The following is a 15,305-nucleotide window of genomic DNA, read 5'->3' on the forward strand; positions in this document are numbered from 1 at the left end:
CATCAAATGTTAATTTGGCTAGGTGTAGAAAGACAGGTCAGGGTGGAGGAGAGGAGGGTGAGGAGGAGGAGGAATATACTGAAAGTTAATTGTTTCCTGTTCACTCGTCCTTTTCCTTTTCTAAGTTTTTAAGTGGGAGTTTGCTGTTGTATTTCTTTTAGTCTTGGTAAAGAGGTGCAAGTCCTAAAGTAATGGGTAATGAAATCCTCACAAATCAAAACTTTCCAGTAACTATTGATTTTTTTAGTGTATAAATCAGTAAATGAGGCAACTCGAACACAGTTATTACTGTTCCTAAGATTTTTATCCTGTCTCCGTAATGTTTGGCATCTTTCTTGAACCTTCAGTTTCTACCATCTTGCAATTGTGATGCTGGTTTAATGCTTTTACATTCATACTTCATGTGGTGATAAATGAAGAAAATGTTGATACAAAGAATATGGTTCCTTAAAGTTATTTTCCCGAAGTTCTATAAACTATAAGCAGAAGCTGCTTTGCATTAACGGTGGTAAATCTGAAGTATTAATGGTGCTTCCTAGGAGACATGAGTCATGTTGCCAACAACATATTACTCTGCTCCTGAATACCCAAGTGCCCCACAGTTGCAGCTGTTGTGTGGTTGCATACCTCTTGCATGAAGTTTTCTCACCCTTGTGCCAAGCCTTTAATTGTGGGATAAATCTGACTGGCAGTGCAGGACTCTCATGACTGATTTATTTAACATGACTCACAGTACCTCGGCGTACAAAAGGAGCCGTATGAAACGGCTGGTAGTCAAGCACACGGTTTCTAGTCTATCTTAAGATTTCATAGCGAGTCTGATCATCCCAGAAGTTTGCAACAACATCTTCCAGAAGACCCTTTATTTGATCCTGGTATTTGTGCCGAGATTAAGGTCCAACAGTTGTCCATGATATCAAACCATTTGGAGTTTTTTTTCTGCAGTCTGAGGATGGAATCTGCCCTTCTTGCCAGGGTAAGGATCTGTTGCAGTACTTCACTTCTGAAGCTTAACAGATGCAAAGTGCTTCCAAATGACTGAAGGGAAAATGTGTTTCATTCAACAGAGGAAAGAGGCTCTGTCCTCAACTTGACAATGGTACCTAGCCTTTACTTCCCTGACAACCTCATCCTCAAAACCAGCTCTCATCGATGTTTGTCTTGTGTAAAAGTTCATGAGCCAAAGCACTTGCAGCAGAACTCCTATGTGACAGCTGACCTTCTCTGTAATACTTCTGTCTGTGCATTGTCTCAGTACTAAAGCAAGGCCTTCTTAAAAGTCAAGTATGAAATCTCCAGTCTTAGAAGACAGATCTTTAGATCTGTTTGTTACGGTTATGATAATCTCTGTTCCCCAAGGAAAATCCCTAGTTTTCTCTTTTCCAACTCTACCAGAGCATTAACTTCATACTTAACTCATTTCACTGGTGACCTGCAGCGTAATGTCAACATTCAGTCTCAGCGCTTTGTCAGCAATGAGTTTGTTTATGATTCAGGAAGAAGGGGTTATTTAGATTCCTTCTTCATTAGTACTGGAATCTTGAAATAGAAGAAAAAAAAACCAAACCACAAAACAAAACCAAAGGAAATGCATTCTCCAAAAGACATTTCAATGCACTCAAGTTTGGAAGACAGACAAGAAAATTTAGACCAAGAAAGATAAATCACTGAAGTAATCTCAGATTATATTGCTAGGGAAAACAGAAATATTATCCTTCAGATTGTCCTATTGTTGCAAGTCTGCAAAGACAAACTATGCCTATTGTTCATTTTCACTCTTTAATTAGTCAGATGCAGATAGGTCTAATGTTGGCTCTTTTCATGTTTCCTCCTCCCTCCCTCCCCCAGTTAGTCAGTCATGTTCCTGTGGCAAAGAGGCCGTCACAGCTGGAGCCAACATTTTTGATGAGAGCAGCCGGCACAGAGCACTTCATTCCAGTCCTCCAAGCCATTCCATTTCAGAATAGCCCCGTGAGGACTGCACGTACCTTGGCACTGAGCAATCTGCAGGATAAGGGTTCTGGTTAAAATCTTATGAAATTTTAATTAAAATATAGCGTAAGGAATGTAGATTCAAAACAGCATTTCTTCGCACACAATGAACGCTTTATAGTAATGTCAAGTTTCTCTTTAAAGGTTGGACTACAGTGGACCTTCAAGAGAGTTTTTTTTCCTGGTGTCTAGAGAGCTCTTCAATCCATATTATGGTTTGTTTGAGTATTCAGCCAACGATACCTACACAGTACAAATAAGTCCCATGTCTGCTTTTGTAGACAATCACCATGAGTGGTAAGGATTATTTTTCCTTTTGGTTTTGAAATACGTTTTCTGTTGTGCCTACTTGCAGACAGCTGCTCTTACCTGCTCAGACATATAACACAGAACCTGATCTTTTTAACCAGCAGCAAAATAATTGCATTTATTTAGACTTATCCTGATTTTGTTTTCTCTTGCAGTTTTAGATGATCTTGTTTCTCACAAGGTCAGCAAAACCATGATTTGGAATGTGTACCATGGGATTGTCTCACAACACAGCTCTCAGTGTTTCTTGTACATTAGCAGTCATTTCATGAAAGCGGTATTAGCCTCTTGTGCATTTAAAAAAAAAAAGTCATTGGCAGAGACTAAGGGAGATTTCAAACAGGTGTTACTGTATGGAAGTTCTCTGAGTCTTCCTAAAGATTACAGAGGTCTGGGTGGAAAAAACCCAACATGTCTATTGGAAGGAAATCTATGGTGGTATCTTAACTGGGGACAGGGGGAAGGCTGCTGATTACATAGCTCTTAAGCAAAGTGTCTACATACACACATACTTCTAAAATAGTTGTCAAGGATTTTTGTATAAGCCCATTTTCACCATTACAAGCCAGTTTAAATCACCCTCAGTTGATTTTTAAGCCATGGCATTGCCAGAAGTCTGTAAAGCTGGGCTATGATTATTAACAGAGAACTCTGTTGAGTAGGCAGTTAAATTACTGTAACAGCAGAATGACAACTGCTCACCTGTGTAGGACAGATACTACTGAGTTCATATGTATTGGAAGCCAGTTATGAAGAATGAATATGAGAAAAGGAACCTCATTGCTAGTTTGAAAAATTATAGAGAATTAAATGGTAGGTTGCATCCAGTTTCAGTCAGTTGAAGCAACCTATCTGCTGAACTCCAGTTCTGCAACAAAACTCGGCATATGCTGCATTGGAAAAACAGAACAGTCTGGCAAGAAGGGGGAGAAAAAACTTTGCGTGTTGTGCAGCTTCTGCCAACATTTTGTATTCCTCCCTGGCTTCTGCAGTGCTGGACCAGAGACCTCGGGGGTGAGGGAGGCATGACCCCCTTCCCTTTCTGGGAGTGCCGGTGCCAGTGCCAGTGACGGGCTGGTCTCGTACAACCTCAGGGGGAATTCAGAAAATGCAGCTGTGTCAAGCAGCTATGCATGGAAGAAGGCCCTGCATGTCACACCCACCCTCACCTTGCAAACCCTCTGTACAGACAGATATAATAAAGTCTTCGTCTTTCCAAGAAAAACATTGCTGAAGATGCATAAACAGAAAGTTTAAGAACTACTACTTTCTTTGGAAAAAAAAATACTAGACTTAAATCTAGTTTCAGAGATGGAACTTTTCACAATGGATCTTTATTCTCACGAGAATATTTGCAAAGACCCTACTATTTCCAAGTTGCTGCCATCTGATCTCAAATCTGTCAAACTCCCTCCCTCCCCCCCCAACCCTCCTTACACGCCCGACAAAGTGAAGCTCATAGGGGAAGAACAGGAGAGAGGAGAGGAGGAGATCATTTAGGTCCCATTGATGTAGGGCTGGAGAGTACTGTGGTGATACATGACAAAGCTTCCAGCTGCTGTTGGTGAAAATGTCTGGAAAAACTCCATAGTCACCAGTCGGAAGAGGGATCAAGGAGCCACTGTAAGGAGAAAAGGCAGCCAGCAAGGACTGCCGGGCTGGGAAAGGGTGGAAAAACCTTTGGCCTCCCAGTAACATGCAAACAAGTTAATCCTATGAGGGGTGTGCAAAGAAAAGATATGCTTTGCAATATCTTTTGAATATTTCTTTTGCAAGAAAAGCATGGAAGATATGCCTTTATAAAGAGGTTAGTCTGGCAGGGGTTGATTGGGTTAATATGGATTTGACATTTTTGAGAAGTTGCAACTTAGGTATCTGAGGGATTTTCCACACCCTACAGGCTTGCATTTTTTTCTCTGCCTTGCTGAGAATGTAAAAGAAAAAACCCAACAAAAATACCACAATTTAGACATAGCTATCTGATTTTAAAATGCTGTTTGGAAATACATGTAAGTTTTGAACGCAGAGCAGTGTACAAACCACAAAGTTTCAGTATAACAATTGTAACTCTTTCCCTTCCAGGTTCAGGTTTAGCGGTCGAATTCTTGGTCTTGCTCTGATACATCAGTATTTGCTAGATGCCTTTTTTACACGACCCTTTTATAAAGCCCTCCTCCGAATGTGAGTAGAATTGTTCTGTCAGCTTTTTTGTTTGATTCCATCCCCATGGATAATGCCATTTTGCGTATGGGTAAATCGTGATGTTTTATCATTGAAGAAGACAAGACATTATTTATAGTTCAATCATTTCATTTCAACTGAGGACTTTTAAAAAAAGTTTATTTTTTTCTGTTTATGGTTATTAGCCAGTTACCTAATAACTCAGAATGTTTCTGATCAGTATGAAAACCTCCTGTTTTATTGTAGCCATATTACCAGCTTTCTTCTACGAAAATCTTACGTTTGAACTTGTACAATGAAATGTTGTGGGTTTATTCCCAATATTAATAGGGTTCTTATTCATTTGCCTTGTAATGACTCACAGGATAGGATGTGAATCACTTTGTAACTGCAAGTGCAAGACCCATTCTCCGAGGTAGACTGTTGTGTTGGCAATCTCCATTTTGAGGAGCTTTACTTTGATACACTTCAGACTTTGTTTTCAGAACTACTACTCGTGTTCTGGCTGAAACAAAGAGCTGTGCTTCTTCAGCACGTCTGAAATTTAAGACCTAATGAATGTACGGTGCTTCACCTTTTGTCCTCCAACTGAAAGCTGTTTTTGGGAAGTCTGGAAAGTTTTTTTTTTGTATAAAACATCGTAAGTTTTAGTGGTGTGGGGTAGTGCATCTGTTTCTATTGCACAGATATTTTAGAAGTACCTCAATGCTAACAGTGTCATTTTAATGAGGACTTATTCCAGATGGACTTTAATACGAGTATGGTGTGACTGCAAAATTATATTAATTGTTTGACGTGGTGGTTCTCTGGACAGTAACATTAAAAATGAGGGGCGGTCACCTCTGTACACAGCCTAATTCATGCAGCTTCCCCATAAAAGCCCTGGACCTCGGCTTTCCTCAGAACTGGTAAGCCATCCAGACTAGCTCTGCCAGCGGGACACGGTGCCCAGTCTGTCAGCTTTGATGTAGGGGCTGTTACTGCAGCATGTCACTCGAACGACACTTGAGTATCCAACTGAAAGTACAGGGCTTTCATCTGACTTTATAGGGACCAGGAATGGAAGCAGCAGGGAGCGCTGCAGCCGAGAAGCACCTTCCTTAATGAACAGCCCCGCTGGCCTGTTCCACAGAACAGGAGTTACCAATGGCAGGAATTGCCACCACAGTATTAAATGTTACTAACAGATGGCACCTTCAAAGCCTGAGTAGCAACTGTTAAAACCAGCAAGGGGCAGCTGGCTTACAGGTGGGGTTTGCAGGAGGAGGACAGGGTAAGGGGGAACAGGCAAAGGTAAAAAAGTATTTCTGTGATAAGCAGGGTGTCTGGAAGGGCTTCGTTGCACAGCAAAGAGACAAGGGGCAGTGTAGTCACATAAGCAAAAAGAATAGTAGTTGTTTTTTATAAAAACCTAGTGTTTCTGTTATGATATAAAATTTTTGTCTCTTCAATCTATGTATTTTCAGAATTCCAAAATATTCTTCACACGAAACACAGGACAGACTCACCATGAGCTTAATAAGCAATGTGTCTTCAAATTAATAAATCTGGAGTTTATATACCAACAATTATTTTGTGTTACACAGTAACTGCTATTACTGGGCAAATAAACAGATTTGAAGTAGTGTCGTCTTTATTCTGTTGTTTTTTTTTCCTCTTGGCTCCCACTCTCAGTCTCTTTTTTAGGGCTGTCCTATCTGAGTTTAGTTACTGAGCGCACGCTGCTGCTGTCATCTGTACTTGGGTGTTTTCTTCTTGTTTATGTTAGACTCTGTGACCTGAGTGACCTGGAATATCTCGATGAAGAGTTTCACCAGAGTTTGCAGTGGATGAAAGACAATGACATACATGATATCCTAGATCTCACATTTACTGTAAATGAAGAAGTTTTTGGGCAGGTGTGTAAGATTCTTAATTTAATTTCCTTTGTGTAGTCTACTGCTAGATAAACATTTATTTGGCCAGAAGATTTATTGTCATTCCATGCTGATTTGAACTTGCTTTTATAAAATTCTGGTTGGTGAAAACAATGTTGAAATCTAAGGAGTAATTATTATTTGTAACTGGTCAGGCATGTCTTTCTGGTTAAGGAGAGTTTTCTGGAGAGTATCTGAAGTACCAAAATTTTGGGTTGCTCTGCTGGAGGTAGTTTACGTGAATTTAATTGCAGTAGAGTTAGCATTCAAAGGTATTGCAGCACCTCTGTTGTATGTAGTTGTATGTTCTCTTATTTCACATATTCCAGTCTGCTAAAGTCAGTTTTGGCTCGTGCTTTTAAGGAATTACTTCAACTTGAAAATTTGAATTATTACAAATCTTTCTTTTGTCATTACAATGCTGTTTTGTCACTTGGTCATTTTTTTTTTTTTTTCCTAAGATCACAGAACGGGAACTGAAGCCCGGAGGTGCCAACATCCCAGTAACTGAAAAGAACAAGAAAGAATATATAGAAAGAATGGTGAAATGGAGAATTGAGAGAGGAGTTGTACAACAGACAGAAAGTCTAGTTCGTGGTTTCTATGAGGTAAAAAACTACAAAATTAAATCTACTTTCTTCCTTTATCTTCCGCAAATACTTTTCTCCTCATACACATTTCCCAGATACAGTGTCCCAAAAAGCAGCTACATACAGAAGCAGAAGTGCCCTTACAGATCTTGGGGGTGGGGTGGGGTGTTAAATAAAACAAAAAGAAAATTGTTAGTCATTGACTTATGATATGGTTTAGTTTATCTTCTGTAAACTGGAAAATACTCTTGATCCCTATTTGTGTGGTTAGCACGGAACGCTTGCCTAGGCCACCCATCCGTTTCTTCGTTGGGCCTTTGAGGGGGTTTGTGCGTGTGCCGTACTTGGTGTAACACGGTGGACTGAGTGTGTTTCAAGGTATTTCTCTCTCACCTGTTTTAACGTGGACAATTAAATGGAATGTATTGAACTTAATTTGCCCTGAAATAATTCTGTATTATTTGCCAGTAGAATTCTCTTCCCAATCACTGTGATCCTTTAATGAAACTGAAAGTATCTGCAGTGTAAGAAAAAGAAGTTGATTTACTTGCCTTTAAAAAGAAAAAAAACACTTTTATTCTTTCCATTCATGAGAGAAATGTTACCTGATAAATGCCTTAGCCCCACTAAAGCCTTTCACAGGGAGGCAAAAATCAATAAATGAAGAAATGCTACTGTGCATTGTATTTCCTTTCGCAGGTGGTGGATGCGAGGCTCGTGTCTGTGTTTGATGCCAGAGAACTGGAACTGGTTATAGCTGGAACAGCAGAAATTGACTTGAGCGACTGGAGAAATAACACAGAATATAGAGGAGGTGACCTTAATTTTGAGTTGTTCACTGGCCTTCTTGTGCTGGGGGGCCTGGAATTGCCTGGCTTCAAAGACACCAAAGCACCATCCTATGAGATACATGAGTATCTTCTGAATTTCTGTGGTTGAGTTTGCGTTAGCAGAAGGTAATCTGTCCATCTGAGTTTACTTCATGGCCTCCCCCTGCAGCTCTTCCCTTACTGTTCCTGCCTGGAGAGGGTAACGGAGCAGCCTTCTCCCCAGCAGGTACACCAGTAGGGGACCAGCTGGGCACTGGGGACAAGTGGAGGTGGCAACTGTCCTTAGTAGGATCTACCTCTTTTCCACTCTCAGAGGGGGAGGAAACCAGAAGTAATCCTAGTGACTGCAGACTGGCAGTTAAGATCGGTTGAGAACAATGGAAGATTTGGGAACTACTTCGAGAGAGATGGTTGCAACACCGTTTGTAGCTTTAAATATGTAAAAAGCACAGCACTGGAGATTTCAGGAATTTGCATTCCTGTTGGTGATTGATGAATGGAAGAAATGCTTGCAGAATAGATTTCACTCCTTTTTGTCGTACTGAATGAATTCTCTGCCTTGAAGATTTTTAAGCATTTTAGGAGTATTCTTCACTCACCTAGTGTCTTTTGCTGCAACTGGATCAGAAATACAGCATTAGTGTGACTAGGGCCAAACTAGGAAAAACGTACTAACTTCTCTCAAGCACTTTTGTAGCACCCAAAGGTATAAAGGCTCTTCTTGTTTTAACAGGTTATCATGACAATCACATTGTGATCCGGTGGTTCTGGGCTGCTGTGGAAAGGTTCAACAATGAACAACGACTAAGACTTTTACAGGTAAGAAATCTGCTGGTTTGTGTCATGTGCATCGTTACAGTTACATGCTAAACTAGTCCCATCCAGGTTTATGACACACAAAAATTGTAGTGATGCTGGGTAGTGGGAATAACCTGACAGTCCTCAGAGACTAACTGTAATAATCTTAAATGACTGGAGCTTAATCTCTATTTTTTTAGATTTCTAAGTTAAAAAAACACATTTAAGATAAAGTATCTGTTGTCAGTAATCCTTTGCTATTGTTTGATTAAAAGTATATTAAGACTAGTAAAGATAGAAGAGGAAGATTGTAATTGGTTATACCATTAGGTAGATATTTGAATAATACTTGTTTAGGAAGAAGAAAGCTTCAGTGGAAGATCAAGTGCCTCACATCACAAAATAATGCATAAAAACCTGAAAGTCAGTCCAATGCCATTTTCACTAAGTCAGCCTGCAGAATCCAGTCAGCCTGCTGATGAAGGACAAAAACCTTTCAGCAGAGTTATATTTATACATGTGGGTCTACTATCGAGGTGGTGGTTTTTTTTAATTCAGATTACATCCATCATACCTGTAAAGAAACAGACAAACCCCAACCCATACCATGTTCTTGATCTATTACAAATCCACTGTTTAACTACTCAGAGTTTGCATCCGATTATTGAGTTACCTATATGAGTATGATGAAGGATTTTCTTTTTGTATCTGATTAAGTACTTAAAACAGGTTTGTAACAGTGTGTGGTACCTCATTTGATGGAGTGCCAGAGATGTCTGCTTATACGTTCCTATTGCATCTGTTAGTTAGAAGGTTTTATCATATCCAGGTAATTAAAAATTAAGTAGCCTCTCATCTGTCAAAAACAGCATTTCATCTGTTCATGACGGGTTATAACTAAATCTGCTCAACAGACAGCATTTCAGCAAATGTCAGTGGATGATCTACCTAACCTTCAGAATTTATTCCTTTTTTTAGAGCATTCAATACCAGTTTATGAAGACACTGAAATCCACATAGCCAAAAAAGCGTAACATGGAGCCATTATCATACTTTATTACTTTTTTACCGGCTCCTCTTAAAACAAAATAATGACAGTAGGGAAAAAGTCACTTAGGCTGAAGTTTAAGTAACTTAAAATTAATAGTGTTTTACTCTACACTATTTATGTAGCATAATTACTCTTTCAAAGAGAAACCTTTGAAGGGAGTTGATCATCTAAGTTGTCTTTTCTAGAGCCCTACCAGCAAATGGTTAGTTTTCCCTTATCCTCCATTTAAAGCAGCATTTCTTACTTGTGCCTCACAAATCTCTTTATTTTGCAAATAATTTTACATAAGCATTTGGACTTCGTTGGATATGCTGATATAAATAAATTTCTAATCTGCACCATCTGTGTCCCTGATACCCATGATGTTCTGTTTGCGCTGGCAGTTTGTTACAGGCACGTCCAGCATACCTTATGAAGGATTTGCCTCTCTGCGGGGGAGCAATGGTCCAAGAAGGTTCTGCGTGGAGAAGTGGGGGAAGATCACTGCTCTTCCAAGGTACAACTGTGTGTATGTTAACGATAGAGATACTTTAGAATATCGGTTACCGTGATAACAGAGAAGCCATTTGAGAAACATAAACAAGTTTTAACTGACTGTGCAAATAAATTGCACCTTAGATGAAAATTTCCTTCCCCGTTGTTCCAGTGTCTGATGCATCCCTCTTTCTTTGAACTTGGTTTTGTTCCTGTAAGATGGACAAGGCAGTGTAACTGCAGCTGATGTCCAGATTGTCATGCTTTTTTCATGGAAAATTATATTAGGAAGATAACTGCTTCTGACATTTATTTTGTTACATTTGATTAAAGGTACAAGCATTTACTTACTGAACATGTGGTTCCTTGCTTAGGAGCAAAAGTTAATATGAATTAAAATTAAATGGCACTTGTGACTGTGTCTGAGTGAAAGCTAGAATCAGACTTTTTGCATTAGACACACAGCCTTTACGGTAGAGTTTAGTGATGTAATTCTTATCCTCTGGTGTAAAAAGTGTTAACAAATATGGAAGAGGTAAGTTAGGAGCTGCAGAAGTGTGTTTAAGGAGGGTGTCACTTCACTTAAGAGGCAGCACAGGGACAAGAGAGGGTGAAGATTTCAAAGAGAACAAGTAGGGTCAATTGAAATACATCAAGAGGGTAAAGGAACAGGATGAGAGTCTGAGATAGAACACAGGAGCCGAGTTGTACAAGCCCTTGACGAGAAGAGGCAGCATTTAAAAAAGGTGATGGCAGGTTTGGAGGAGTAGAATGAGGAGTTTAAAAAAAAAGAAAAAGTTCCTTCTCTGAATTTTCCATTTTGTAATGACAGGGAAAAGGGTTGTTTTCCAAGGCCCATGGTAACAATACCAGGACTAGACAAGTAACATGAGTGATGCAAGAGACGTCTTCCAGCATGGACACTTCTTTGACAAAAAATGTCAGATTCTAGCCTCTTCTATGTTGTGATCAGTCTGATCTGCTTCTGGAAGATTTCCTTTCACCCTTCTTTAATTCCATAGCCTCTAGAATGGGTTAACAGTGGTTAGACCCAGGTTAGTGTGTGGAGTGTGGGTGAGCTAACTCCTCAGTCAGATCTCAGCTTTAGCAGGCTGCTTGCAGCGGCTGGGGACGCTTTGGGCTGGGCTCATCTGGGGAGGAAACTCAACCCTAATCCTAGCCCGCTCCTCATAAAAAGATTCCTCAGGAATACCTTGTGCTCACGCTCTCCTTTTAGACACAAGGTGGCTGTCAGACACACAGAGGGTCTCTGACCAGCAACCCTTAGCTCTTTCCTCCAGTGTGCCGTCTCGGGGCTGGCTCCTGCCTGCAGGCTGCTGTGGAACCGCACCGAGACATCCGAGGGGCAGAAGTGGCACTGCAAAAGCCAGGGCACAGCAGGTGGCCTTCAGACAAAGCCACTTTCCATCGTACAGCACAAATGAGAGCCAGGCAGCTGGGGATTAGAGATAAGCAAATTCTGGAAACTGCGATTTCAAATCAAGTACTCTGCTACCTTTTGGGGGCCTAGTCATACCTTGTACCTGGTAATTCTACTTTATGATTTTATTATGAATGACCTATGGACTAGCTTTGATTCTGTTTAAAAAGAAAAAGCTTTTTTTTTTTTTTTTTTTTTTTTAAATACCTTTTGACTTCAAAATACAAGATACTCCTGTGAGTTTAAGTAAGAAACTTAAACATTGTGGGAGTTTTTCCTTGTATTCTCTAATACTGGGATTCCTGGTGCTAACAAGCACGGCTTGCAGCATGGAAAACGTCAGGAAATGCCAGAACAGGATGCTCAGAATTTTCCCTGAAAAGGTTACAGAGAGCCCTGGTTGTAATAAACTGCAGAATAAGACTCTATCTTGTAGTGCAACATGGAGAATCTTTGTTACCACAGGGTGTTCAGCCGCTGTAGGGGAAATGCCAACATTTAGGAGAATGTTTCGTGCCCTTGAAATGTCATGTATGATTTCCTTGGTTAGGAAACATTTGATTATTTTTTTTCTCTCTGTGGATAGTTTTTAATATACAAATGTGAGAATTAAAGTAAACCAACACCACACTTGTTTTCTTAAAATAAAGACAACTGTGTATGGCAAACATCTACAGTTGTCATGAGCTGGCAATTCCTGGCATTCGTACACAGGGAACCTTGATCTCATAAAAAATAAATGATCTTCCACGTTTATGCTTAAATGGGCTGAGCCCTAAACAGAAAGCAGGATTTGCATTTTTACATACCTACTTCCTGCATGCAGCATAGCTGCAGCCTCTCTCTCACCAGCTTCAAAGATGTACTGTGCAAACACCACGTAGTCCTGGCTTGAAGCTAAGACATGGTTAACAATGACCCCAAGTAGCAAACTCTCAGGAGGTTTCCAAACAAGCCCTTCATGTGTAAACACATTGCTAGGGCTGCTGAGAATGCTGCCCTGGGACTCTGTGGCTCTCACTCATTTGCAGGTAAAGCGAAGCGTTTGTGTTAAGGCACCGTCACTCACCCCTAGCAGCCTTACAGTTTGCAAATTGCCCTTTTAGTGGGAGTGCTTGTGAAATTTGTAATACTTGGCATGAGGGTGGCAAGAGCCAGGACTCAACAATTGTCAGTGGACTTTATTTCTTCCTGTTTCTAAAAAAAAAATAATACTGCACTGCTGAAAACACCTAAGAATACCCGTCCCCATCTCTTCTTCCTGATTTTGAGACACAGAAGGCAACTAATACAGTTCCTTAGGTGTGTGATTGTGGTCTGAGCAGCTGTGAATATAACCGCAGAAGTATTCACTAGAAGTTTACCGAGTTGCCACTCTTCTGCCTGCTGTGTGATCAGTTCTGCTGGATGAAAGTAGTGACATTTCTGGGGTGCATGTCAGGTTGCCTAGCCTTTATCATTGTCCTTTACAGCGGTAAGTCAGCAGCATGTAAAAGGCCCTGAAAAGATCGATTATTACAGGTTTAGCTTAACGGTGGCTATCCCTGATGATCCTTCTACTTCCTTCTTTCAGACTGTTTGTAGATGACAGTACATCGGCAGAGGGCTGTTACGCTTTCAGTTCACTTACGTGCTGAGAAATTAGTTCCAGGTTCATTGCTGTACGTTTGTATCTGCTGCATGTGGTGATTCATGTGCAAATAGTATCTATGTCCGACTGCTGCATTTTAGCCCTAAGCCACTCTAGGGTTTTAAAGTGGAGTTGGGAGTCTGGGCTTTGGGAACCATGATGGTTTTTCATGTTGTCATCAAATGCGAGTCCAGGAAGATGAACTCTTCGTGCCTGCATGGTTTGAAATGGTGGAATGGGAAAATACTGCCCACATGAAAAAAAACCCTTTCTTCTTGAAGACTTACAATGTTGCTTGCTATGGTGAGGAAACCGTGCATTCCCTCAGAAGACAAAGATCTTACATTTTTGTCTTTTTTTAATGGCTTGGTTTTCCACAGTAGGTGACTGCATTTTCAAAATTACCCTCAAATTTAAGATAAAATTCAGTTCTCTTAATAAATGTAAACAACATACCAGCTTACTATTAAACCAGTTTGTAATGAATCCCTTGCTAATTATACATTATGTCTTCTATAATTTGTGGGTTTACAGCCCACGCAACATGATCCATAGTTCTAATGAGTGGCTGTCAGCCCCGTGCAGCAGAAGCATGTGGTTAGGCTGTTAATTGCCTAAGACTCTTCCACACGCTGCACTGAACTCAATGGCATCACCGAGCTCCAGTTGCCCATTTGCTGCTGGGTCTAAATCAATCTCTTTCTTCAAACGGGCATTTTTATTTACCTTTTTAAAAGCACTCTGCATGAAATGCAATAATTTAATCTGTACCACAGGTACTACTCTGTAAGCTTTTTGGAAAGGCAAGCGAGGAGAACAGAGACAGCTTTCCTCCAGGAGCCTTAGAGGGATGGCTGGGTGGAGAAATTTTCCCGGGCTCCTGGAATCCAGGGTGGCGAAATGCCCTCCCTGCTATACGCATGTACTAGCAGCGTACTTCTAGGAGTACTGTGCTGGGGGAACGTGCAAGATTTAAGTGCTTCTGTAAGGGACTGCGTATTTGCTGTTTGGGCTGTGTTTATAATAATATTGTGACCTTCTGTGCTGTGTATACATTTCCACAGCTTGGTATTTTTTACGACACTTTAAGGCTGTATGTAACTTGGTGGGTGTTTCAGCTTCACAGGGGGTTTGTCATCAACTCTTACTTTATTAACAAATGAGATTAACCCACTTCACTTCATGTTCCATCCCCGTTGTTGCATTGCTGGGAGCCGAGAGCCACTTAAAATGGCAATTAATGAACTTGCTCCCATGGAAGGCAGCACTTTCTGGCTCAGAGGAAGCTCAGTACAAGTTCCTGGGAGGGGTTAGGTTAAACAAGGAGTTGCATTTGTGAGGAGGGAGCTTGTTCAGTCCTTCCATTAACATTGTTACACATTTACACCTCATACGGATCATAGCGATGAAGGGCAGGTCACCGCAGGAGATTTGTTTTTCAGCTGGGGTTTAAGTAACTCAGTGATGTGTTTTATTGCAAAAGAATAAAGTATTTGTAAACAGAGACCTACCAAAACACAAGGTTTTCATCCTCTAAAATCAGTCTACAGTCAGGATTTGGTACAGAGCTTCAGAGCAGAAAAGATGCCTCTTCCAGCTCCTCTTCATGTCATTTCTTCCTCAAGAACCCGTCGCATTACTAGTTATGCTGTGGATTTCACTACAGCAGCCTCATCCACTGCATGTTTTAGAAAGTAGTATCCTTACTAGCCTGCCCTGAGGTCAGGCAATGAGATACATTGCCCTACTATGAGGAGTAACCTCTATTAACTCCCTTCACAATCCCTGGAAGAGGTTTTGAGAGTGGGTTCCAAGCATGTCAGAAAACCGAGGTAGATGGACTTTGGAAATAAACCACGTGGTTGTCCTCTGAAGAAGTCAGGGCAGTGTGCCAGAGGTACGTGCATAGTTTTGGGTAATTACAAAAAGTGTTATTCTAAAGGTCATTGGCTTGCAGGGTCAGATATGTACGCAGTGTAAATCAGCACAAGGAGGAACTTCCCAAGAACATGATCCGTATGCCAGGGAAACGTAGACTTAAGAGCATCTAATTTGTCTGTCCTTTACGACTGTGGGATTGTTTCCTGCATATC

General features: G+C 40.7%; 1 protein-coding gene across 1 annotated transcript in view; it reads left to right on the forward strand.

Annotated features, from left to right (window-relative positions):
- HECW2 (HECT, C2 and WW domain containing E3 ubiquitin protein ligase 2) overlaps positions 1-15,305 on the forward strand; it is a 176,471-nt gene that overhangs the window by 148,026 nt on the left and 13,140 nt on the right. Inside the window, exons 22-28 of the mRNA XM_055812962.1 lie at positions 2,137-2,289; positions 4,384-4,482; positions 6,251-6,380; positions 6,860-7,006; positions 7,688-7,802; positions 8,552-8,637; positions 10,051-10,163. Of these exons, the coding sequence (XP_055668937.1) occupies positions 2,137-2,289; positions 4,384-4,482; positions 6,251-6,380; positions 6,860-7,006; positions 7,688-7,802; positions 8,552-8,637; positions 10,051-10,163 (843 nt within the window). The remainder of the gene's footprint in view (positions 1-2,136; positions 2,290-4,383; positions 4,483-6,250; positions 6,381-6,859; positions 7,007-7,687; positions 7,803-8,551; positions 8,638-10,050; positions 10,164-15,305) is intronic.

This window comes from Falco peregrinus, chromosome 8, assembly GCF_023634155.1.
Source record: "Falco peregrinus isolate bFalPer1 chromosome 8, bFalPer1.pri, whole genome shotgun sequence".
NCBI lineage: Eukaryota > Metazoa > Chordata > Aves > Falconiformes > Falconidae > Falco > Falco peregrinus.